At 37.3% G+C, this 26,836-nt stretch overlaps 1 protein-coding gene across 3 annotated transcripts in view; it reads left to right on the forward strand.

Annotated features, from left to right (window-relative positions):
• RYR2 (ryanodine receptor 2) overlaps window positions 1-26,836 on the forward strand; it is a 751,000-nt gene that overhangs the window by 379,765 nt on the left and 344,399 nt on the right. For all 3 annotated transcript variants that reach the window (XM_059170336.1, XM_059170337.1, XM_059170338.1), the window contains exons 13-16: window positions 5,361-5,525; window positions 8,231-8,352; window positions 12,309-12,492; window positions 14,842-14,977. In XM_059170336.1, coding sequence (XP_059026319.1) covers window positions 5,361-5,525; window positions 8,231-8,352; window positions 12,309-12,492; window positions 14,842-14,977 — 607 coding nt within the window. The remainder of the gene's footprint in view (window positions 1-5,360; window positions 5,526-8,230; window positions 8,353-12,308; window positions 12,493-14,841; window positions 14,978-26,836) is intronic.

Raw genomic sequence — 26,836 nt, forward strand, 5'->3', positions numbered from 1 at the left:
ACCTGACAGAATAATTTGGAAGGATTTAAGGATGATTTAAATTAAGGCTAGAAGAATTTCTCTGAACTACCTTGTCCATTATAATAGGAATATAATCCTACATGACTAATTTAAAAATCTTAATGAGCCTCGGGGTGCCTGGGTAGCTCAATTTGTTAAGTGTCCAACTCTTGACTTAGGTTCAAGTCATGAACCCCACGAGCCCCACATAGGGCTCCATACTGGGTGTGGAGACTGCTTATGATTCTCCTTCTCCCTCCGCCCCTCGAAAAGATATCTTAATGAGCTTCATTTGGTTTATCCAATGCCTATATATCACTTAATATGGACAGTTGTCAGAAATAGTTTTGGCTTAATGAGCCAGCTTGGTATGCCCAAAGCCAAAATATCACTTAGTATTTTTCACACTGATCTTTTCTAATTCTCGAACCATTTTGCTATTCATTAGGAAATTAGATTTTCTAAGCATTCATAAGTGGAATTACTTGAATGTTAGGATTAGAAGTAGTTTACAAGTGTATTTTCTGTGGGAAATCTAATGGGGTGTATGATTTTCCTCCAAAAATTTATTCATCTAATAAATCTTTATCAAGAATCTAGTATTTGCAGGCACCATTCCACTCCTGGGGATATGGGCCATTGAGATGAAGGAACCAGACATATGATTCCTGCCTTTGAAAAACTAATTAATAGTCAAGTGGGAAAGAAGGCAGTCAAGAAGCAATTTCAGTAGAATGACAACATTTCTCTCATAGTTGAAGTATAGTGTGCTGTGGTTGTCTGTGAAGCAAATGGGGAAATGTCTGTCCAAAAAGTCATCTAATAGTAAAAATGTACGTTTTTTCAGTAATTCGAGACTGTCTCAAAAAGAGTTTCCTTTCTGAACATCTTTATGGTTCTCAAATCTCAAGACTATTCTTATAGGAAGGACAATTAGACTATTTAAAAAGTTATGAATGTTAGTGAATGCTAAGATAACAGTGAGGATCTAAACATTTCCTAAGTTAAATGCAGGAGGTATGGGAATTAAATATTAGGTAGTCTTTGGAGAAAAGTTTCCACTTAATGACAAAATGCCTATTATGTCAGAGTGCTTTTAAAGGCAATCTGATCTTGGGGGTTCCTGGTTGGTGCCATTGGTTAAGTGCCCGACTCTTGGTTTTTGGCTCAGGTCATGATCTCGGGGTCTTGGGATCAAGCCCCACATCGGGTTCTACATTCAGGCTGGAGTCTGTCTGGGACTATCTCTCTCCCTCTCCCTCTGCGCACTCCCCCCTCCCACCATGCAATGTGTGCATTCTCTCTCTATCTAAATAAATCTTTAAAGAAACCCAAAAAGCAGTCCCATCTTGAGACTGGAAAATTTCTATTGATCCACTTTCAACTTCGTTGACTCCTTAGTCTGTAATTCCAATCTGATGTTAAACTGATCCAATTAATTTTATATTTCAATTATTGTTTCCATTTTGCTAATACATTTCATTTTATATAGTTTCGGTTTCTCAACTGAGAATCCCATCAGTTTATTCATTATGTGAATGTTTTCCTTTATGTCCTTGAATGTATTTTATATTTATAATAGTTGCTTTAAAGTCCCTGTTTGCTCATTTTAAGGGCCATCTTTGCATCATTTCTGTTACTTGTCATTATTTTTTCTTGTATGAGCCACATTTGGTTTTGTTTTCTTAATTTAGTATAGACCATCCTTTCTTGTTTTTCACATTTACTTATTTTTGATAGTATATACTGGATATTAGAAATGATAGTTTATAGAGACTTTTAGTTTTGTTAAGGTTATGTTTTTTGCTGTAGGTTTTTTGTTTTTGTTTTGTTTAAGAGTGATTTAAGTTTTAGCAGCATTTAACCCTGTTGGACTGAATCTCCAGTTTTTTCTCTCTTTTGCAGGGGTCAGTGGCTTGTTCAGGTCTCATCCACTGTCATTTTTGTAGGGCATAGTTCAGTGGTCAGCAAGAATTCAGATGCATTTTATAAGCAAACTGGGCAGATACTTTTTTGGTCAAGGATTTAGCTCATCTAATTTTCTGGCGACTTGTGAACCCTAAAGTGTGTTCTCTGATATCTCAAGCCAGGAAAGCAGCAGATTTCTTCCACCTGAGCTGCAGGCGGATGGGCAAGGCATACACCTGGGCAAAAAGCAGCTTTTAAAAAAATCACCTGGGTCCTGTTTTCCTCTAAGGAGAAAAATATTCTCCAATTTCTCCCTGCTTTTGGTCCCTCTCAAAGATCTTCGGATAGGTTCTGGGAAGTATTTTTTTCCCTAAATTTTATAATTGTCATCAATGGGGGTGATTAGTCCACTTAAGTACTCTGTCATTTCCTAAAGCCAGAGTGAAACAAAAGTATTTAAAAAGGGGGGAGATCATATGATAGTTGTCTTTCTCCGCTTGACTTATTTCACTAAGCATGATATGCTCTAGTTCCATCCATGTTGTCGCAAATGGCAAGATTTCATTTCTTTTGATGGCTGCATAGTATTCCATTGTGTATATATACCACATCTTCTTGATTCATTCATCTAAAATTATATATATAAAAAATAAAAGGGGGGGAGAATAAAAAAGCGATGCTAAGACCAAAAGCTGCTAATTTTGATACAGTATCATTAATACAGAGTATTAGTAAAATGATTACTTGCCTTATCTGGAGTTTGTACTTCTAGTAATACAGCCCAGTTTTATGTTAGAGGCTTTCAGTAGCTGTCACATTCTTGACTCATGCTTATAGTTGTTCAAAGCATCTAGGTTATTCTCACCTGGATTTCTCCTTCTCTTAAGCCTGATTTATAGAAAATGACAGGAAATAAAAGAAAGAAAGAGCGTGAATGGCCTTTGTTCTTTTGTTACAGCAAATAATCACATGTTACTTTTTGCTAATGTTACTTCAGCAGTTCTTCCCTCACCTGAGGACCAGAGATAGTTACTACCCAAGTTTTCCTGAAATGTCATGATTAAATCTTTGAACCCAGAGAGTAAAGTGAACTGCTTAATAAAAACCAAACAAAACATAGCTTTACAGTTAGTAATGATGACTTCTTAAAACACAATCCACAGTCCATAAATAGATCACCAACTAATTCCCTCAGATAAAAGGAAAACAAAAAGTTAGAATGTTAGACGCTCATTGTTTTTATCTGAGGAGATAATTACATTGTTATATTTTTCCCTAGAATTTAATTTTCCCATCGATGGGTTTGGTGTAAGTGGATTAGTAGTTTATCTTCTTTGACAGAATGAAGTTGGAATGGCTTAATAATCTGTTTTACTGCAGATTCTTAGAATAGTGTTTTAAGTTATTTGCATGATGGTTAAACCAACTTATAATTGTATTCATTTTCTTCTATGACCTTGACTGATTGTATTAAGAATTTCAATTCATTTTAATTTTCAAATGTTGGAGTGTTTGTAACCATTTTAGAGTTATTAGTATAATGTGCAAAACAAAATCTATCAAAATTATGTTTTCCTTGAATTACTCCTTTTTGTATAACAGCCGTAAAGTTTACTCCAAACTAATCTTCAAAACATTTGTGTAATTTTTACGAAGGCTAAACAAGGAAAGACTCAAATGAAATTTAAAATTAATTTAACTATACAAGTTAGAACAAGGAGAAGAATTTTAAAAAAACACAAAAGGAGGTACAGTAACCAAAAGAACATTAGATTTTTTTCGGGGGGGGGGGTAGCTGTTATTTTAAGGACTGTATAGAACTTGAAGACATGTGTGCCTGAAAACCAGAAGTAAGTGTGGGAGGGAAAACTGAAAGAGTGTGTTGAAGGAGGAAACATTAAAATAAGGAGGGATTTCCATATTTATTTGGAATCAGAGGATTGGTTGTTTCTCATAACGCAGGGAGCTTGCCCTAGTAGCCCTATAGGGGCAAATCGTTCTGTAGTCCCCCTTGGAAGTTGCAATTGCAGAAACTGAATTATAGCTTTGATCAGTTCAAAAGAAATCCTCAGTGTTATTAACATCCTTAGTAACTCACCATCAACATTATTGACACCATTTTCATAGTCAGAATCATTAAAATTTAGGTAAGTGTTTATTTTGCCCCAGGCACCAGGCTGTACCCTTTATGTGCCTTATCTCATTTTTTCTGATACTGTGGGCGAGGTACTTTCCTTAGCTTTATGTATAGATGAGAAACTTGAGGCTGAGAAGGTTTACTTAAATTATCTTAAGGTCACAGAGGTAATCAGTGGCAGAGATTGAACTCAGAACTGGATTTTCTCTTCCCTTAAACCTATGCCCTTAATTGCCAATAATGAAAAAAAAAATCTGGGGGTGCCTGGATGGCTCAGTGGCTTAAAGCCTCTGCTTTCGGCTCAGGTCATGATCCCAGGGTCCTGGAATCGAGCCCCGCATCGGGCTCTCTGCTGAGTGGGGAGCCTGCTTCTTCCTCTCTCTCTCTGCCTGCCTCTCTGCCTACTTGTGATCTTAGTCTGTCAAATAGATAAATAAAATCTTTGAAAAAAAAATTGGAAACAATATGAAGCATAAGCTACTAATATTAAGATCTCTGGTTTGGAGCTTGCCTTTAAGCAATGTAAAATTTTATATTAGGGCCAAAATAATATCCTACCAGTGTGAATAATTCAAGGTATGTTTATTGATCTTAATAATTTCCCACTTTGATTTTCAGTATCAGTTGAACTGCTGGAATAGAGTATTTGACATTATTATTATTTTTTTTTCTGATTATATTTAACTGTTTTAATAATATTCTTTTTTTTTTTTTTTAATTTTTTATTTTTATAAACATATATTTTTATCCCCAGGGGTACAGGTCTGTGAATCACCAGGTTTACACACTTCACAGCACTCACCAAATCACATACCCTCCCCAATGTCCATAATCCCACCCCCTTCTCCCAAACCCCCTCCCCCCAGCAACCCTCAGTTTGTTTTGTGAGATTAAGAGTCACTTATGGTTTGTCTCCCTCCCAATCCCATCTTGTTTCATTTATTCTTCTTCTGACATTATTATTTTAAAGGATGTCAGACCGCTGAATTTTTCAAGGAACATAGCTACAAAAAGGCAAAGTTCTTTCAATATGAACTAGTACTTTGGGTACCTGGGTAAGCCAGTCAGTTAAGTGTCTGTCTTTGGCTCAGAACATGACACCATGGTCCTAGGATCGAGTTCCACGTGGGGCTCCCTGCTCAGCAGCGAGCCTGCTTCTGCTTCTGCCTCTGTCTGTCTGCTCTCAGGAAAAAATAAAATCTTTAAAAAATATATATGTATTAAATGTATGTATATGTATGTATACACACACTCACACACAATACATACTGGTATTTTCAGGACTTTTGCTTATCTTCTTTTTTTCTTTTCTTAGGAAAAATTGGATGTAGGCGTGAGAAAAGAAGTTGATGGCATGGGGACATCTGAAATAAAATACGGAGACTCAGTATGCTACATACAACATATAAATACGGGCCTGTGGCTGACTTACCAGTCTGTGGATGTGAAATCAGTGAGGATGGGATCCATACAACGTAAGGTAAGATTATGTAAACACGCAGTTTATAGCCGCCATTTTGTATGACAAAATATGCAAAAAGAGCAAGGGGTAGCTAACACTTGGAGCCACCTGCTAAACACGCAAAACCGTCAAATCCCACCATAATCATCTCTTTGGTTTTTGTGAGGTAGCAATGCCGGATGTCACATTATGGCTTGAAATACTAAGCTAAGAAATTAGTAATCTTTTCTGGATTCTAGCAGTCTACCGCCTCCTTCACTTTGTTCTCCATGCTCCTGCCAGGTTTATGTCTCTAAAATGCAGGAGAGCTCATGCACGCTAACTAATTAATTAATTTTAATTTAAAGGTGTACACTTGATTAAGTTATTAGATTTTTGTGCATTTTGGGACAACTTCGGTATGTCAATGTCCTTTTCCAGCTATATATATCAATTCTAAAACAATCAAGTATTTTCACCAATAATTTGGTATCTAAATCAAGATATTCTATAAGTGTGAAAAATAAATAAGTGTAAAAAATAAATACACTGGATTTTGAAGGCAAAGAACAACAAAAAGGGAATGCTAAATTCTTCATTAACAGCTTTGTTCTGTTTATTTATTGAAATAATAATATTTTGGATATATTAGGGAAAATCAAATATATAATTAAAATTTTACCTTTAAAAAAAACTTCCTTTGATGTGTGCTCTAGAAAAATTTACATATTTTAGAAACACTTTCTGCCACCCCTTCTCACCCCCCTTCTACTTACTACCACATCGAAGGATAAATACTGTCATTGCTTGTCATAATGGGGATGAGTTCTGTACAAGGCTTTTTATTTCATTTTATGGATGGAGATTTTATTGGATTTGTCCTACTGCATACTGTATGCAGTATCAATATTATACACTGATATTTACCAAAAAGGTAAACATTCAGAGTATGATGGCATAAATCACAAGGAACAGAAAGAGGAAACAAAGCAAAATTTTTAACTCAGGTATGACCTTCTTTGAGCTCTTTCCTAGCACCACATTTTCATTATAGCTTATTTTTTCTTTTTAAGAGTTGAATATGATAGGGGAGCCTGGGTGGCTTGGTGGGTTAAGCCTCTGCCTTCAACTCGGGTCATGATCTCAGGGTCCTGGGATTGAGCCCCGTGTCGGGCTCTCTGCTCAGCAGGGATCCTACTTCCCCCTCTCTGTCTGGCTGCCTCTCTACCTACTTGTGATCTCTCTCTTTGTCAAACAAATAAATAAAATATTTTTTTAAAAAAGAGTTGAATATGATAAATGATTATGGGAAAAATATAGGTAGAAATGGTAACATATAGGCACATTTTTTAGAGATGTGTTTATTGAGAGAGAGACAGAGAGTAGGGGTGCTGCAGGGAGGAAGAATCTCAAGCAGACTCACCACTGAGTGTAGAACCTGATGCAGGGCTCCATCCCAGGACCTCAACTACCATGACCTGAGCTGAAACCAAGAGTGGGACACTTAACCTGCTGAGTCACCCAGGGACTCTGTCATATTTTTGCAAAGATAGAAATAAGTTTTAATCAGAACATCACTAGAAATTTCACGTTCCATTTCCCCATTCTCTATACTTAAGTGGTAAATGCAAAAAAAAAAAAAAAATATATATATATATATATATATACACACACACACACACACACACCTACATATATGTATTCACAATACTTAAATATATATAAAGATAGATATATCTATCTTTATATATATGGCTTAAACAATTGTCTTCAGTCCTTTTTTCCTTTTTTGCCCAAGTACCACCTGAATGAATTTTTTAAAACCACACACCTCATGGCGTAGTTTTTATTATAAATTAAAATAGTTGCAAATAAAATGATTTCTGGCTTATTGTAAATAGGAACATTTTAAACCAAACTCTACATATGTCTTTTAAATATGTTGTCTGGGAATTAAATATCAAGAGTTCCCACAATTACCTTTCCCCATTCTGCTAAATTCAATGAAAATGCCAAGCCCTGGAAATTTTTTCTTCTAAGTGGACCTCAAAGTAATTCCCTCCACCATATCCCTGTAGATCTAGTTCAGCCTTTCTCATTCGTTATGTGCACTATTTCTAGAGCCTCTTTTTTTTTTAATTTTTTTATTTTTTATAAACATATATTTTTATCCCCAGGGGTACAGGTATGTGAATCGCCAGGTTTACACACTTCACAGCACTCACCAAAGTATTTCTAGAGCCTCTTCACCAGTATGTCTGCTTGCCTTCAGTCTTACTTCTCTCCAGTCTATTCTGGCTTTATGTCTGCCATGTTCAGAACCCATCATCGATGAGCTTTACTCTTTGTGGTAATTCCACAAGATCATTGCTTAATCAGTCCTTTCTCTGTCTTCCGTCCATTGCAGTTATGCTGGGGTTCTTAATAATTACTCTGCTGTCTTATTCCTTAACCATGGGTTAAAGTAAATGTGGGACTTAGACTCACCATCATCAGCTAGAATAGAACTTTCCTTTTAGAAGGCTAAGGGTGTTGAGAAGCTAACCAGTCTTCAGTTAGAGAAGACAGACTTTATAGGCCATAGATGAGATAATCCAGTAAAGTCTCTATGGTAGACTTATTACCACTTGGAGAACCATCTACATATTAAATCCTTAGGGGAAGACTCTAAGGATTGAGTCATCTTCTTAACACCCATTTAGAAAGGAGATGGAAGTAATGGTGTTATTTCTGCATTTCTACAGGCTATTATGCATCACGAAGGTCACATGGACGATGGCTTGAATTTATCTAGATCTCAGCATGAAGAATCGCGGACTGCACGAGTCATCCGGAGTACAGTTTTCCTTTTCAATAGATTTATAAGGTACATTTTCTTTTGTTGTAGTAGTTGTTTGACATTCTATTTCAATTTCCTTATCGGGTTTACAAATACATAAGTCTAAGATATACAATGGTGGTAAACCTATAATTCGGTAGGATAGCAGTACATACTAGAAAATGACAGATGATTTTATGTCTTTCTTATAAATAAACTTTTAAAAAAGGGAATGTGATTTTTACAAATTGTGTGTGTAACTTATAATTTGTAGCTGTAGTTCAGGATTATTCTATAATAGACCCTTTTGCTTGAACTATTTAAATTTACTTTCACACATAATGAAGCCTAGATACTTGTGAATTTTGAACTGTATGAATGTGTATATGTATATATTGATTTTAAAGGTGTGGAGAGGGGAAAAGGAAGAGAGGGAGAGAGAGAATCTTAAGCAGGCTTCATGTCCAGTGTGGAGTCAAATGCAAGGCTCCATCTCATGACCCTGAGATCATGACCTCAGCTGAAATCAAAAGTCAGACTCTTAACCAACTAAATCACCCAGGCACTCCCTGAATGGTATTTAAAAATGATTCATGTAGTAAATAACTTTTCATATTTCCTAATAGAAACGGTTGCATATCTTCAAACTAAATCAAGCTCATGGTCAAGGTTTTTCCTGGTATCATTATACCAATATACATTCTGACTTGTGATGGATATATCATATGTCTCTTTAAACTTGCCAATTTGATGAGAAAAAAATTTACATGTGTGTGTATGTATATACAGATACATATATATTTATTTATAATAATTTTTAAGTTGAATTTGCTTAAGAATTGTGAAAATAGGTATTTCATATTTGTTGTTCAGTTTTCTTTATTTTTCTTTGTGATTTACCTGTGTAAGTCACATGTTCACTATGTTCATAGTGAACAACTATGTTCATGTAAATCATTATGTTCATATGTTTTTTATACATTTGAGTTTTACTTATATGCTCATTAGTATTTACTGAGCTATTGGACTTCCTGAATTTATACAGCTCTTTAATGTATTTTAGAAATATTAAAACATTTTACATAATTACAGAATATTTTAAAGGATATGTTATTTTAAGTAAAATAATTTGATCCTTCCATAATATTCATGAAAGTACCAGGATTCTTTAAAATCTCCATGTCTTCACAATATTGGCACCTATATATTTTTCAAAGTAATTTTTTTAAGTATCCATTTTATTAATGTAGGTTTATTTACTATTAAGAGCCTAATTTTTAAAAATGCATAGGCAGACTTCTGTTTTTACTTCTTAGAGTGAGAGTCAAGGTCATTTAGTTTTTCTTCATTTGTGTTTTCTTATGTAGTTTCTTTTCTTTTTAAGATTTCATTTATTTTAGAGAGAGAGAGTGCAGGAGTGCATGCTCAAATGGGGGAAAGGGTAGAGGGAGAGGATGAGAATTCTATGCAGACTCCACACTGAGCATGGACCCTGACATGGGGTTTGATCTCACGACCCTGAGATCATGACCTGAGCTGAAACCAAGAGTCAGATGCTTAACTGACTGACCCACACAGGCGCCCCTCAGTTTATTTTTTGTGACCCTTCTGGTCTCTGTGTTCCAGGTCAGGGTAGTGATGGTAGCAGAACTGTGTCTGTGTGTGTGTGTGTGTGTGTGTGTGTGTTTGCACTTGTGTTGTGAGACATGATTCTATTTTTCTCAGCTGTAAGAAAAACATATAAAACCTTCTTTTCCTTTCGGTATATTAATGAATGTATTCTTAAAGTAATTATATTAGGGAGGAATCTGTATTCAGTAGTAGTATTTTTTGATTCTCAAAATACAAAATGTAGAGATGAAATTCATGAATTTAACTTTCACTCTGGTATAGTAGGATTTTACTACCTTTGGTTACCTCGATTGTTTTTTTCTCTTCATTTTTTTGTTCTTGATAAATTAAAATGATGAATGTCTTCATAGGAAACAGATGTTGTAAAACTTAAATAACAATTTTAGGAGTCTTGGATAGTATTTGTCTGACAGAGGCTTCTAGAAAGTAATTTAATGGTTACATTACAGATAACATATATTCAACTTAATAACCTAAAAACTGACATTTATTGTTTCTTTTTACATTTAAAAATTTAGATATTAAATTTGGTGGTGCACCTGGGTGGCCCAGTCAACTGAGTTTCCAGCTGTTTGTTTTGGCTTGGGGTCATGATCTCAGGTTGTGGGATTGAGGTTCCCGTCCAGATTACACTGAGTAGGGAGACTGCTTGTCCATCTCCCCTCCCCCACCACCCCCCTGCCACATACATGGGTTCCTGGCCCATGCACTTGCTCTCTCTCTCTCTCAAATGAAAAAGAATTTTTAAAAATGTAAATACTATATATGAATAACTTTTGAATTTCATTCACTTTGGTGTGAGAGTTGACTTTGACTTCTTTACAAATATATTTATGATTCAATTAAAGTATAATAGGATAAAATGTTTAAAACAGAAGTATATCATCGTATATAAATTTTCATTGTAGAAAGGGAGAAATAGTTTTCTTCTGAAAAGTCATTTATTTTACTTTTTTGGGCATAGAAAGACTTAAAGAGATGATAAAACTAGGCAATAGATAAGTTCCATGTAATAGATTGTAATGAAATTGCAGACAAAAACTTTAGAAAAGTTGTACAGTTTTCCTATTTCTACTCTTTAAAAAGCTGAAATCAACTATTTCAAAATTCTTTGTAATCTTTATGTAATTGGTGATGCAGCTTAAATATTTGTGAGCATTGTAAATTCAAAGATAAGCTAATTTTCATTTATGAGGCCCTTATTGTTTTTAATGTAAATTCTAAAACAGATAATTAGGCAGAAACATTTCCTTGGAATAAAATATTGCCACATAATTTTGCTGTTGCAGAGAACAGGAAAGGAAGTATAATATTTCATGCATTAAATTTTGTCATACCTAATGTGAGTATCGCTTTATCAACTATTGTAGATGCTTTCTCCCATTATTTTATAGTGTCTTGTTGTATGTTTTTTTTTAATAAACTTCTTATTTGAAATGATTTTGAAGATTTTATTTATATATTTGGCAGAGAGAAAGAGTTTAAGCAGGTGGAGTGGCAGGCAGACAGAGAGGGAGAAGCAGGCTACCTGCTGAGCAGAGAGCCCGATGCGGGGCTCGATCCCAGGATCCTGGGATCATGACCTAAGCCAAAGGCAGATGCTGCACCAACTGAGCCATGCAGGCATCCCTTATCTTGAAAGGATTTTTATTTACAGATACCATATCTTAAAGTTCTTTCCAGATACCTTCAAAGCTGTGAATTTCAAAACTCAGAATCTCAGAAAGCTTACCAACTTAACACATTGACATGTCAGTAATGTGTTTTTCTTTGAAGAAAATGCAACACGATATTTCTTAATCCAATTTTAAATAATTTTTTGTTAGATAAGAGAAAAACATTTTAATATATTATTTTCTGATTGAGAAAATTTTAAAAATCAGCATCACTGGAATGTATTTTTAAACTGGCAGGAACTTTCTGAATGGCAGTGGGGGTCCCTGATCATTAGCAGTTAACCGTTCCTTCTCCACAAACAAAAAACAGAACAAGTACAGTCAGAATTCTGAAGCTGGGAAGCTGCATCTTAAACCTTGAAGTGTACGTAGTGATTTTAAAATGCAATTCAACTGGTTTCTAAATATTGAGACCATGGGCTTTGTAGGAATTGGTTCTTGAGGCCCTTTAGGTTTTTGTCTAGATGAGTTTCTCTTGATGCTGGTGGTTCTAATACCGCATCATATACACTTGACCAAGTTTAGAATTTTTTATTTGAATATATTCGTTACTGCTGTTTGAGGAAAACTAGGACCTTGCTTATGGGTTCCTTTTCAGAGGTGTAGGGACAGAGAATAAAGCTTAACATCCTCTGTGGTCTAAAAAATCAAGATTGCAGATCGCTGATACAGAGAAATGTTTGCTATTTATTTTAGGGGCCTTGATGCACTCAGCAAGAAAGTGAAGTCTTCCACGGTGGACCTCCCTATAGAATCTGTGAGTCTAAGTCTGCAGGACCTGATTGGTTACTTTCACCCCCCAGATGAGCATTTAGAGCATGAAGACAAGCAGAACAGATTGCGAGCTCTGAAGAACCGGCAGAATCTCTTCCAGGAAGAGGTGAGTTTCTACGGACATTCGTCTCTTCTATGCTGCTGTCTCAGGAAAACAACTTCTCTGTGGGGAATTTCTCTGACAGGTTTGCATTTTGAGTTGGGTGAGCAGGTAAACTGTGGCATAAGGGAACCAGGCCTTGGAGGAATGCTGCAATTAGTTTTGTTTCTCTGTCAGAGAGTGCTCCCTTAAAAAAAAAAAAAAAAACAACATTTTAGTTTGCCGTCTGCTCAGCCATCATGCCGATCATTCATTGCACTGCAGTTTACTTCGTGTTCGTTATATAAACACAGTATCTTGAAGTATCTAAATGAATACGGGCTTTGTAAAACAGGAGGGTTTTTAGACTATTCCGGAAGTTCTTGAGGCTACTTGGATGTGCCTGAAGATCCACGGGAGTCTTTGTACGGGGAGGGAGTCTGTCCAGGAGAGGGCAGGCCACCTGGGGAGGCAGAGCTCAGGGCTCTCTGCTTAGAGCAACTCCACTTACTACTTCTATGTGTGTTCAGTTTTTGTGTGTGATTTTATTTCATGCACATTCCAGTTAAAAAGAGCTCAAGTGCCATATTTCATAGACAGAATAACAGAAGGACTGAGGGATAGGTCTACCGATCCCGAAATGAGTGTTGGAATTAGTACCGTATATTCACGAGCTTCAGTGGGAGGATGTCAGAGGTGAGCCGGCACATCAGGCCAGCTTAGCAGGTGCTCGAATTCTTCTCAGTGCTCCCTGTATGTGGAATAATAAATGTGTCTGAGGAAAACTGTCTCTGCAAAAGCATCTAAGAAAACAGGTTAGTGAATATTGCTGAAGATCCATAAACCCTAACTCTACATTCTTCTAGTTTTAAAACCGTTTCCTCATTTTCCGTCAAAGGTCTTTGAAATTCACATTAATTTTTGGGGACTCTTACTGTGTATACAAAACCGATGTGCTTAGAGACCAAAGTGGTATGAAAGCACAGGGCAGGTCAGCAAGAGCCAGTAACAACATGGAGTAGTTTGGTGGGCCCTTTACATTTGGTGTGTACCAAAATGTTAGACTGTGCTGTGTTCATTTAGTATCCTGAAAAACTGAAATGAAATACTAGGGTATGAAATTTTGAAGTATTGATTTGGATTTTTTTTTTTTTTTCAATTTCTCATGGAAGACGGCATAGATAGGGACCTAGAAATGGGCCCAGGTTCCTGGTGCCTCTTACAACTCTGTGAGAAAGAGGTTCCCTTGATCAGTCAACTTGAACCAGCAACTCCTTGTATATGCTTTGCCGCATTTTGGCAACCTTGATCTAGCAATAATAATAAAAACACAAGTTCAAATGTAGACAGCGTCTTACAAAGCTCTATAATGCATTTTTGACCTTCTTTAAAGATCTCTTGTCATGAGCTTTTCTTCATTTATTAGATCTTTCATTTAATATTAAAAATAATGATAATGATTATGACCATTATGATGCCTGTCCTAAGAACAAAGTTTCTTAGGTCTTATGCTTTTCTAATAGAGGAAAAGAAGTCATTTTCCTCTACTTCTCTTAGGTTCATTGGTTGGGGTCCTGCAGATTAGAGTGACAAAAGACAGATATTTAAGAGAAAACAAGATGTATTAACATGTGAATCACACATATCCATGGGAGCACTCAGTGATGAGCAACTCAAGGGAGTGGTTAGAAATCGGGCTTATATAGCGTCCTAACAGAAGGACAGTAAATTTGTAGAAAAGGAAAGAGATAAAGGAAAGGAGTTTTGAGCTTCTAGCGGCAGTAAATTGTGGGAAGGTGAATACCTGGGGGAACTTAGTGGAAGTTAAGGGTGAGTTAGTAAAGTTATGTAGCTTCATCTGTGAAGATTCTGGGCTGATAGATGTTAGGCCTTGTTTCTTACGATTAACATCTTCTGTCCTTCTTGGAGGAGGAAAAAGGGCAGAGAATTTTTCTTGTGTCTGCCTTTTCTCAACTGCCTTCAGCTCCAAATAATCCTTGTGCCAAAGTGGCATATCTTGTGGTGGCATTCTCTGAACCTCTTCATTTACTCATGGTACAATGCAGTTGTGACTGATCCATTAATCTACTAGTAAACCTTGCAAATGGAAGTAGAAAGCACATACCTTTGTATTGTTCTTCTGCTTCTATTCGAGCATAGCCCTCAGGATTTAAAAACCACTTGAATTATGTCAAGAACATTTTATTTTACATACAAGTGTTTTTCTTCCTGACATTTAAATAATAGGACCTCAATTTTCTTCATGATTAACAGTCTTACTTTAAGCCAGACTTTTTTTTAATGAATCAACCTAGCATTTTTTTGGTCTGTGAACAGAATCACAGTTTCTTATGGTAATTTGTATTAACCTTCCAGGGAATGATCAACCTCGTGCTCGAGTGTATAGACAGGCTGCACGTGTACAGCAGCGCGGCCCACTTTGCTGATGTCGCCGGGAGAGAAGCCGGCGAGTCCTGGAAGTCGATTCTGAATTCTCTCTATGAGTTGCTAGGTAAGAAGTATGATGGTTTTCAAGGTAGCTGACTCACATCTATTTCAAATGATCACATAGCAGGTAATGTAGTTTCATGATAAGCTTCTTCATCGAGGCTTTTGGTGTTTACTGTTGTTGCGCTTAAAGCCAAGTGATGTTTGTTGTACTTACATCCATCTTGGAGTGTGGAATGTGGCCAGAGCAGTAAATTGATCTCTGATTTATGGAGGGGCATCTTTGAGAGTTTGAGTTTGTGGGTGAGGGACCTCTGTGTGAATATGCATCAAATATTTCCTCTCCAATTCTCAGGTTAGTCCCACAGGACCCCTCTTTCTCCCTCACAAGAATCTTGTCAGGAGCCTTCCCCTTCACCTTCTGTAGTCTTTTTGAGATTTGCACTTGCACCTTCTAGGTGTGCTTGAGGTAAATGAAGAAATGCTTGTGGTGTTTGGTGCTGCATTCCTATTGTCTGTATGCGAACCTACGTCCTTAGTATTTTTGGCCTGGGCTATTCAACTAGCTTTCACTTGTCTCTTGTTAGGAACTATGACCTTGCGAGCTAGTGAGCTGACCTCCAATGAGGATAAAGAAAAATAGTTTATTTCTCAAAGCAATGGAAGAAGCCAAAATATCAGCATTTGGAGGCCAATTCTTCAAATCACACTTCTCGTAGGACAGTATGACGAGGACAGTTGACATGCAGTGGATTGAGTCACAGGAAAAGAATTGTGAGCTTAGGGAGTCCAGTTCAGTTACACTGGAAATACACCTGCCCGCCCTTTTGCTTTGGATGGAGACATCATGATCAGCTAAGGCTGCTTGCTACAAATATCCTTGAAAATAAAGCCTATAAGAAAGGCTTTCAGTGGCTCCTTTACAAGACATGCAAAAACAAGAGACCAATAAAGAATGACCTCTGTCTTCACTCACCCTCAGTTACAAAATCCCAGACTCATCTGATACACTGTGACTGCACCTCTCTTCCATTTAGAAATTTCTTACATTTTCCCATCATTCCAGAAGGTGAAGTTTAACGTGCTTTGCCTGGTATGTGAGGTCCTGGTGAACGCTTCCAGCCTGATCTTTGCCACTCTCTTTCGCTTTTCTCTAGCTGTACCCATTTCTGAGTGCCCTGTCCATGCTTTGGTAACATTTTCCTACTCCCCTCTTTTCCAGAATTCCTGGCTCAATTCATGCATGACTTTTTTGAAGTTAATGTTGACATTTTTTCTAACTCTGTAGCATGATTGAGCAGTTCCTCCTCCTCTCTCTCTCTCTCTTTTCTCTCACTCACTCCGCTTTCTTGGCACTTAGTATTTACTTGTGTTATAACACTTACCCATTTCTTAGTTACATAGGTGCCTGTGATCTCCAGGGCAAGAATGGCACCTTCTCTGATTTTTGCATCTCTGTCCTTTAACTCCATGTCTGGCACATGGCAGATACTCAGTAAAGGTTGACTAATTAAATAAATTGAGTTCTGATAGAGTAGGAAAGTATATCCCTAAGTAGAGAAAAGAGGTCTTGAGGTGTGTGTGTGTGTGTGTGTGAAGAATGAAAGGCATCAAAATAATTGTAAATTCTCTATAATCTAATTGAAACTCATTAAAACTTAATAATACTATTTAGCAAATAGAACTCCTATGCCTGCTAGCATTTCTAATATGCTCCCTTTAGGTGGGCTATTTGATCTGCCAATGAAATTAAACACAGGCATTTTGATACTTTTAGAATAAGGGGTGACTAGCGTTTCTTTGAGCATGACTAGGCCACAGAGGCTTTCTAGGAATCTGGATTTATTATTTTACCCATGAAATCATTAGGACAAGGATTTTATGATGCCACATTCTGGAGGCTGCATGCCTTTTCCAGTGAAGAAATTACAGTGGTGAGTTTCTGTATTTGGTAGAGACTGGTGTATGGTTGTGTTTTAACACCACAATTTAACATCTTCACTTTCTGTGACATTCTAGATCTCAAGGTCAAGAGGTGCTTCATCTGTGTGTGTTTGAGGGTAGGAAGGATTATATGCAGAGAGTGTTATTTTGGAAATATCTAGACAGTGCACATCTTACCGACAACTTCATATCCGCTCTTTCCATAGTCGGGTACTTTTTTCATTTCAACAGGTCCATGTGTTCATGTATCCATAAGAATAAAAATGTACAGAGACAGCTCTAATGATTTTTCTAAAATCACAGAAAAAGTTTAATCCAACAAAGTCAACATCTCAGTTTTATCATTTTGGGCTATGTTTCCTCAAGCTTATACTCCTTTTACCTTCACAGACTTCTTTGGGGATTAAATTTCATTGTTTTAGAACCTAATGGAGTAGTAGTAATGAATTCTCCAAAATGCTGAGACGTGGAGAGTGGGAGCACCACTCCTCATCAGAATTGGTTTCATGGCTTTATTCTTAATGAGACCAGAGATAAAGATAGGGTTTTTAAATGGTTTATTCAGAGTATGGAGGGGGAAGAAGCAGTTGTTGTAGGTAGAATGATGGAATGATGATGGATCTCTTAGGATATGTCCACTTGCAGATTACAGCCTCAGCTCAAAGTGGCTCACGTGGTGGAGGGCATTTATTGGGTAGTAGAGCTGGACGTCGGCCAGTGGGTGTACTTAACGTCTTCATTATGGCATCCAAAAGCTGCTTCTTTATATTTGTTCTGCCTTCCACAAAGGTCAGTTTCGTCCAATACCCGCTTGCCTTGTGTGGCCTCAGTGGGCTGCCCTCAGCTCCCACTGCTGCAGATTTCCTCTTTGACAGGCAAAACACGAAAGAGGCTGCTCCTGGAAATTACCTCTTAGGGAAGAGTATGCCGTTTCCTAAAACCCCTAGCAAATCACCTCTTCATCTCATTAGCCCAGACTGTATCTGTTGTCTTTCCTGAGCTCATCACTCTTGCAAGGGAGGACACGAATTTCACTAACACTGGCTCTGACTGATCAAGGACTCACTCCTGGAACTGAGACCAAGCCCTTGGATTGCGTGGCTGTCATACAGAGGTGAACATTGCAGAAAATTCTGGGGAAGATGCTGAAGTGTCCAGCTCAAATGTTAACATAGATACTTGACTCATCCAAAAGTTTTTATGGACTAAATTCTAATCTGAGTGCTTTTGTCTGCCACGTATCACCACGTGTAAACAGTTGGCACTCAATAAATATTTGTTTGAATTATTCAATAAGTGTATTAGAGATTCCCAGGGAGGTTAGATGTTCCTATAATAGCTTAGTTGTGGTCATTGCGTCACTGTTTTACACACCAGTGCACCTGCTACTCCCCCATCATTGTGTCTTATTCTTGGGGAAAAAAAAAAAGACTTAATCTTTAATCCATAGGCAACAGTCTCTGAGAAAATGACCCTTCTTTAAGCCACAAGGTCTCAAAATTAAAGCTCTCCTACTTGTATGACCTTGAACAGATGACTAAACTTACAGTTCGTTTCTTCATCTGCAACACTGAATGTAGAGTGCCTGCTCCGGAGGTTTATCATGCAATCCCCCAAGGTGATGTGACGTACTGAGAACACCAGGCGCGTCGTGAGTGATACCTGTTGTTTTACATGTTACGTGTACATGGCTATAATTCTCCCTTAATGATGGTGTTGATGGCTTAAATCTAGTAAGAGTTTTTGTTAATCCCCCACACATACCTCTTTGTCTCTGTCTCTGTCTTTCTCTCTCTCTTAATATCTTTCTTCAGGAAGCTTCTTTTTCCATTTTATTCATTATTTCCCAAGTGTCTTGAATCTCTGTTCCTCTTACCGTCCTCTCGAAGGGTATCCTCTGTAACAGAAACCACGCCATGTTGGGAGAACATGGACTTGGAGTCCAGTCAATCTGGATTTAAATAGGAGTCCCATCTGTTCAAAAGATTGAGGGCTTGCTGTCCAAGATGCCCTAATCTGGGCAGTGAGGGTCAGCTGTGACCAGGATATGATCCCTGCTGCCATGGAATTAATGGTTCAGTAAGAGACACATAATGCATATAACAAAGCTAGCCGTGATGTTGTGCAGTTACTGACTTTACTGCCTTGACCATCTTGATGCAAGTTATTGTTAAATGATGTTAGTGATTAATATGAGATTGATAAATTTGACTACATAAAAATTAAAATATTTATGATAAATGATATTAAAAATAAAAAACAGGTGAGAATTTTGTAAAATATGCCACCTATATCAAAGACAAAGGCTCAGTTTCTCTAATATATGGAGTTTTCATAAATCCATAAGAAAAGGAACTATTACCTGATGGAAAAATGCACAAAAGATGGAGACAGTAGTTTCCAGAAAAACAAATAATAAAAGATTCTCAACATGACCAATAACTGTAAATTGAGATGATGAGTAAGGATCATTTTTCATTTATTAGCTTAGCAGAGATAAAAAATTTGATAACACCTGTTATTGGGGAAAAACTTGGTAATATGTTTTTGGTGGGAGTGTAAATTGGTAGAATTTAAAGCAAACTTTGGTTGACAGTACACATCGCACTTGAAATGTGTTTCCTTTTACTCTAGAAATCCTACTTTAAGATATGTATTCTAGAGACATATTTGCACAAGTGTGGGAAGGTTGTCCACTGCAAAATTTTTTATAGATTACATAAAATTGAAAACTATTTTTCTATCAACAGGGGATTGGTTACAAAAGTAATAGTATAGTAATGTGTTATCCTTGAAAATTGAGATAAACCCATCATTGGGGAAATTGTATAAGACAGGCCAGATTGCTGTCCTTTTCTAGCGTGGCCGTCTAGGATATGGTATTAAGTGGAAAAAAGAAAAAAAGAAAAAAAAAAGCAAGAGGAACATTGTGTGCCCATGGAGATTCCAGTTGCATTGTATTAGAATTATGCAGAAAAAGATACATTCTTATACACCCTGGATGTTTCTGGAAGGATGCAAAGAAAACTGCTAGGTGGCTACTTTTTGGGGGACCCATCTTTTACTTTTTTTGTGTGTTCTATTATGCATTCTTACTGTGTTTACACACATTACTTCTATAATTGAAAAAGTCATTAACATAAGTGTGTAATGTTGCACAACTGAGGATGGAAGGGGAAGTTAGTACATGAATTCCAGTTCACTGAAGAAGTAGAATGTTTATAATTCAGTGCATGCATGTAAAGAGGATCTCTTTCAATATATACATGGCAGGTTCACTAGTGGTAAATAGAACGATGAGAGATTTCGTGGCTTAAGTATTTCTTTGGCTACTCTTGATTTTTTCTATTTATTGTAGTGAACACTGATTTCATGATTAGAAAAAAATGAATACATTTTTAGGTTGACTTAAGAATCATTTGCTGCCAGTGATTTTTATTAAAGTTGGTGTGATTATAAGTAACCATCTCTACACAAGGATATATTTCAGTCTGTCTACAAAAGTATCAGATCTGCAGTAATATTTGGAGTTCGTAATACATTTATACCCCACAGTCCTTCCTTACCCAGCTATCAGAAGTTGGGTTCAAGTTTCATTCACTCCAAATTAATTAAGCCTCTTTCCCAAGCTTCCAACCAGGTAGACAGTTGACCCTGTCTTGGCTTCTTGTGTGGAAATAAGCCGCCTTCTTTTTTCTTCAGTAGGTGTATTTAGCATGGAGAGAGCAGGTGGGAATGATAATCTATAACAATTTTAAAATTTGACATGGATATATTTAATATATGTTTTAGGTGGAGAATGATAAAAGTAGATTTATGAGCCTGCCATGTGGAGGAATCTCAGAGACATTAGCATTCGTAGTTTAAAAGCATTGCTGTGGCTTCCTTCTCTGTGTCTTTTGTGAAATCCACATAATTAATCTGTAGGAGGCTTGCAAGGCAGGATGGTTTTTTAAAGATGTCTGAGAAATGGCCCTTTGGCAAACTCTGTCTATGAAGACTCATGAAGATTCAAAGGATAGAACAAACAGCAAAAACCCTGGCCCTCTCAGAAAGGTGGAAGTTACCTTTTATTGAATATGTTAACACTTGGATAGGGAGCCATGATGAAGGATTTGGGCACATCCAGGACATTCTCCTGGGGTCCTAAGGAGGCAGATCTTCCGAAATGCTGTAAAACACTGGGGGAGGTAGCCAGGAGATGTTAGAGGAGGGCATTGCTTCAAACTTGCTCATACCAGGGATTACTTTGGCTTCTGCACATACAGATGTTTCTGTATTATCCTCCAGGAAATCCTGCAAGACATTTTATAAACAAAACACATTTTTTCTTTTTAACCTGGTAATAATCACTTTTCTACGAAATGACCATGACAGTCAGTAATCCTTTTTTAATGGAAATGCACTTTGTAACCTATTTTGTGAGATGTCTTCTTAATCTGTTGATAGACAGGGCCAGGATGCCACCCCTGGTAATCTCTTGTAAGTCAGGGGTTCCAGCAGGAAGAGACTGATGGCAGTGGGGGGGAGGGGCTGGAGCAGCACAGACTGGACCTGAGTATGAACTCTGGAATTAGAATTGCCTGGCTTTAAAGCCTTGGCTCCCTTGTGAGCCCCACAAGCAGGAACATACTGCTGTCTCTACTTACCTTCCCCTGCACAAGCCAGCTGATTGCCTCCTGATGGCGGTAGAGAGGGAGGGGAGAAGATAGCACAGTTTTTACTTGGTTGTGTGGCTGCCTCTTCTCTGGCTCTAGCCAGAAGGTTAAAGCTCTCATCTCTGGTGGGGGGGGATTGGAGGGACTGGCAAGGAGTTGACTTTTTCCGGCTCACATGTTAGAGGTCTTTAGCTGAGTTCCTGCTGATGGGACAGGATACCTGCAGCTTGGTTGTGGATGGCTGTTGGTAGCTCCTTAATTGGCCATGTACAGGTAGTAGTTGATCTCCAGCCTCTTTTTCCTGAAGTCAACCTGCTGCTCCTGATGGCTCTCCTGATGACTCTATTCAGCACGAGTCCACAGACATACTCTCCCCCAGCATCCATGAGAAATGCTCATGCATTCTTGGCCTAACGCAGTCATGTAGGCCAGTGCATGCAAAGCAGTTTTTCATTGCTTCTCTTACTCTGTCCACTTCCTGGGCAGGGTCATCAAACCTAAGTTCACAAAATTCCGGAACAACAGGGACCCTTCCTTACGCTTCCCAAGAAGTTTCCATGGCACAGCGCTCTTAAATTTTTCAACAACATTCTGGAGTTTTTGCTTGTTTATTTTTGGTGTTTTGGGTTTTCAGGACTTAGGAACAATAACTTGTTAATCTGAAAATTAAAACAAAGAAATCTTTGTGGATTCTAGTTCTTTGGTCCCTCATTTGTCTATGCTGGAATGATTAGTATTCCCAGACTTCGCATGTAAGCTCCAAAGGAGAGAAGCTCTTTTGATTTTCTGCTGTATCTCTTAGACCTGGAGTAGTGCCAGATGCAAAGCAGGTAATTCGTATTTGATAAATAAATTTCAAAAGTGAGAGTTTTCTTGGAAGATCTTATATCTTAATCTATTTGTGGCTTCCTGATTCTTTGAGTATATTGAGAAGTTATGAGTCTTGGAGCTTAAAGACACCAAAGCACGAGGACATAGGGATATTACAATACAAATAAGAAAATGCAAAATAGAGTATTTTTTACAATCACCATTTTTTAAAAAGATTTTATTTATTTATTTGACAGAGAGAGATACAGTGAGAGAGGGAACATAAGCAGGGGAAGTGGGAGAGGGAGAAGCACGCTTCCTGCCAAGCAGGGAGCCCGATGCGGGGCTCAATCCCTGGACCCTGGGATCATGACCCAAGACCTCAATTAATGACTGAGCCACCCAGGCACCCCTACAATCATCATTTTTCAATTGGCCACCAATATTACTTGCATTTTATCTTCTGATGAGATAAAAGTTCAGAAATTTAGTTATTCAACATTAAAAATATGGTTCTGTGAACTACCACTTCCCTTTTTAGAGCCCAGTCTGAATTGTTTTCATCATATTTAAATCGTACTGTACTTAACCATGAATATTCTTATTCTGTAAGAGACTGGATGCTGTTTATTCATTCACTAGTAAGAAATAACATACCTTCCAAATTTCAGGCAATGTACAGAGGTGTAATAAGACAGTGTCAAATAGAAAAGAACTTACAATATGCTAGAAGAAGACCCTCAAACCATTGTATTATATTCACATGTTATTCAAGTTCATACTCACAAGGGCCGGCTCTGGTGCCTGATGCATTTACATTCATTTTTTAAAAGATTTTTATTTTAAGCACTCTGTACACCCAGCATGGGGCTTGAACCCACAAACCTGAGATCGAGTTACACATTCTACCCACTGAGTCAGATATTTATATTATTTTGTAGGTAAAATAAATTTATTTATTTCTTAAATAAATACAGATGTATGGAAGAGCAAAGGTCTTTACCATCTTTAAGACCCATTAGCCAGCAACAGAAGAGGACTGGAAGGGGTTTAGTTTGCTTGTCCTGCATGAGGAAAGACATTTGTTTTGAGTATTTGCACCTTCGTCTTTCTTTCTTCTTTTTTTTTTTTTTTTTTTAAGATTTTATTTATTTATTTGACAGAGACAGAGATCACAAGCAGGCGGAGAGGCAGGCAGACAGAGATCACAAGCAGGCGGAGAGAGAGAGGAAAGGGAGCAGGCTCTGTGCTGAGCATTGAGCCCGATGTGGGACTTGATCCCAGGACCCTGAGATCATGACCTGAGCCAAAGGCAGAGGCTTAACCCACTGAGCCACCCAGGCAGCCCCAAATTTTTGCACCTTCGTCTTGAAGCATCATGAGATTAAATTAAATTAAAGTTGCCATTGTGGTTTGGCATTCTTGAGACATCCAGCAGCAGCTGTCCATACCAATGATGTAGTTTCACCTTTTCTTCTTGAAAAGAAGGTAACTTTGTATTGTATTATTTGATTTTAAAATTAATGCTTCATTATAAAAATTCGATAGTTACTACAAAAAGGTGAAAACCATGTTAAAAATGTAACCACCCATAGTAATGTAGGACCTTTTAAAAATATTTCTTTGAATCCAGGTAACATTATACACATATGAAACACTTCACACACCCATGTGCACACACCTACTGAAGCATTGTGGGTTCACACCTGTGCAAACCCTGCACCACTATGGTATCAGTTAGGGCCTCCTCTCTTGAAGGCTTAGTTAGCTCGGTCCAAATGCCAATGCCAGGGATTGAGACAGGCTCATGGCCTCTTTGATGTCTTTACATTCTGAGGGATTATTTGGAGACAGTGTTTCCCATTTCATGCTTTTTCAATATCCTCTGTCTGTCTAAGGTTACATAATATCTTGGCCACAGAAGTTCACTTCCTTACAGGTGAATACAACTTGCTGTTCTTATTCAGCATTTGTGTGTGTGTGTGTGTGTTTTTATAATGGAAGTTATTAGGGCTTCAGGGGTCTTTGTGAAGGAGCACACCACAGAGCACGATCCCCCCTCCACCGGCTTTATTCATCTTTCTTCCTATTTTAAAATAAAACCATGTCCTGTATTGAACTGGGAAGGCAGTCCCACCCTTACCAGTGTTCTTTAGGGTCTGTGCTTCTGTCCCAGGGACTTACCAGAATATAGTTCACAGAGGCTGTTCGCATTCTCCAAGGAGTATTCTAGAAAAACATGGTTTCTCCATGGTATGCATATACTTACATTGTGTGTATGTGTGGGTGTGTATGTATTTACTTCACAAAAATGGGATTGTATGATCAACATTCCTTTATAGCATTTGTTTGAATGGTCTTCTGTACTGCAGGCATATCTTCTTGGCAGTAAATGATGGTTTTAGTGGATGTACACTAGCCTACTGAAGGGATGTGCCATTGACTTAGCTCATAGTCAGGCTGTGTCCAGGATTTTGCTATTATCAACTGTATTGTGCTGAACTTCCCTATAATTTTCTGTGTAGGTTTCAATTACTTTAGAAACTCACTTGACTGATGTCTTAACTAACTTGCTGAATTGTAATGTTTTACACACTCCATTTATCTGTAAAGGAGGGTATGTACCTGCACACACATACATATACACACATGGATAAGGTTCAGAAGGCATTCTTTATGGAGCTTAATTTTTCTTTTATTAGAAGTATATATTTTGTCACAGTCTATTGAGATGACCACATTTTGTCTGTGACTTATTAACAGATTCCTACTACCTTTCTGTCTCATTGGAGGAATGGACCCCTACTTGAGTTAATGTTGCTAATGTATCATTGAATATAATTTCTAAATACCATCCTTGTATAAGATTTTTGGATTGATATTCATAAGTAAGAGTTCCCTCTAGTTTTCTCATATACATACTTTGTTAGGTATTGATGTCAGTGTTATACTATCTTATGTAAAATAATTACGGAGATTTCCTTAGTTTCTTTACTTTGAAATAGTTTAGAAATACCTTACTTCTTGAGTATAGAAAAAAAGTTTTTGGTTTTTTACTCGATATTAATCATGGTTGATTTTACTTTTTAGATTTTTCCCTTTAAATTTTTTTCCTTTGGGTTAGTTTTAGTGAAAAAAAATGTGTGTGTGTGTGTGTGTGTGTGTGTATGCATAAATGGAAACCATTCTTTTTCCTATATGTTTAAAAATTCTAGTGCTGAGACCTCAAAAGTGTCTGTATTTATAATTCCTGTTTATTCTTAATTTTGTCTTTTTCCTTCATGATTAGAGAGTTGTTATTTAACATGTTTAAAAAAATTCTTGACTTTATTGATCAATCCTACCATTTAAATTTATTACATAGATCATTTTCTTATCTCTAATGTTTTCCTTTTTGTTTATTTCTTTCTCCTATTTTACTTATATGTGTTTGATGTTATTTCTTAAATCTTGAAAGGATGTTAGGATAACACTTTTCACCTGGTGAAAGAAAGTGTTTAATTTTCCTCTGAGTACAGTTTTGACTATCTACCACTGATTGTATTGGGTAACATTTCTATATTTGCTATTTACTAGTCAGTCTACAATTGTGGTATTGATTCCCTACTGAATCAAAAATTATTAGTGAGTGAGTTTAAATTATTAAGTGCTTGGACTTTTAGTTTCTACTTTTCTTACTAATTTCTAGTTTCATTACATTGTTGTCAGTGGGCTAGGCCAACATGGGGTATACCATTTCTGTTTGCAGTAAATTTAATGAAGTCTTCTTTTTTGTGGCTTATTATGTGACTTTCTTAAATGTTTCATGGTTTATTGAAAGGGTCCATTCTTACATTGTTTGTTCCTTATCTCTAACATCTGACCTCTAGAAATCATTTAATCGCTTTCATTTTAAAAACCAGAGGTAAAATTAGAAGAGTGAGTTAGGGAACCTGGGTGGCTCAGTGGGTTAAACATCAGCTCAGGTCATGATTCCAGGGTCCTGGGATCAAGCTCCACATCAGGCTCCCTGCTCCACCAGGAGTCTGCTTGTCCCTCTCCCTACCACCCTGCTCATGCTTTTGCTCACTCTCTCTCTTTCAAATAAACAAAATCTTAATATAAGAGTGAGTTAAACTTTAAGCAAATGAAACTCTAAAGATTCAAAGGTTTTATACTCTTCCTCAATGACTGCTGTTGTAAGTCATGAACAGATATTCTTATGGATTAAAATTAGAAATCCCATGGAGCACATAGGACTCCTTATCATTCCACTGTACTTCATCCCTGACCCTTGTCACTTTGTGTGTGTGTGTTAGCTGGTTGCTGATTCTTGCAGGGGCTCTGGTCCCAGGGAGTCTAAGTAATCAAGTGCATCGTTGTTTAATCATCAGGCAGACTAAATAAAGTCTAAGATTAATTGCACTCTGCTACTATAGGGACTCCTCCGTCTTATTCTTACCAGGGGATAAATAGGCAGTGCCCTCGAACTTCAGTTCCTTCAAACTGCTTCCTAGCACTACCAGATTTTA

The sequence above is a fragment of the Mustela lutreola genome, chromosome 4, assembly GCF_030435805.1.
Source record: "Mustela lutreola isolate mMusLut2 chromosome 4, mMusLut2.pri, whole genome shotgun sequence".
NCBI lineage: Eukaryota > Metazoa > Chordata > Mammalia > Carnivora > Mustelidae > Mustela > Mustela lutreola.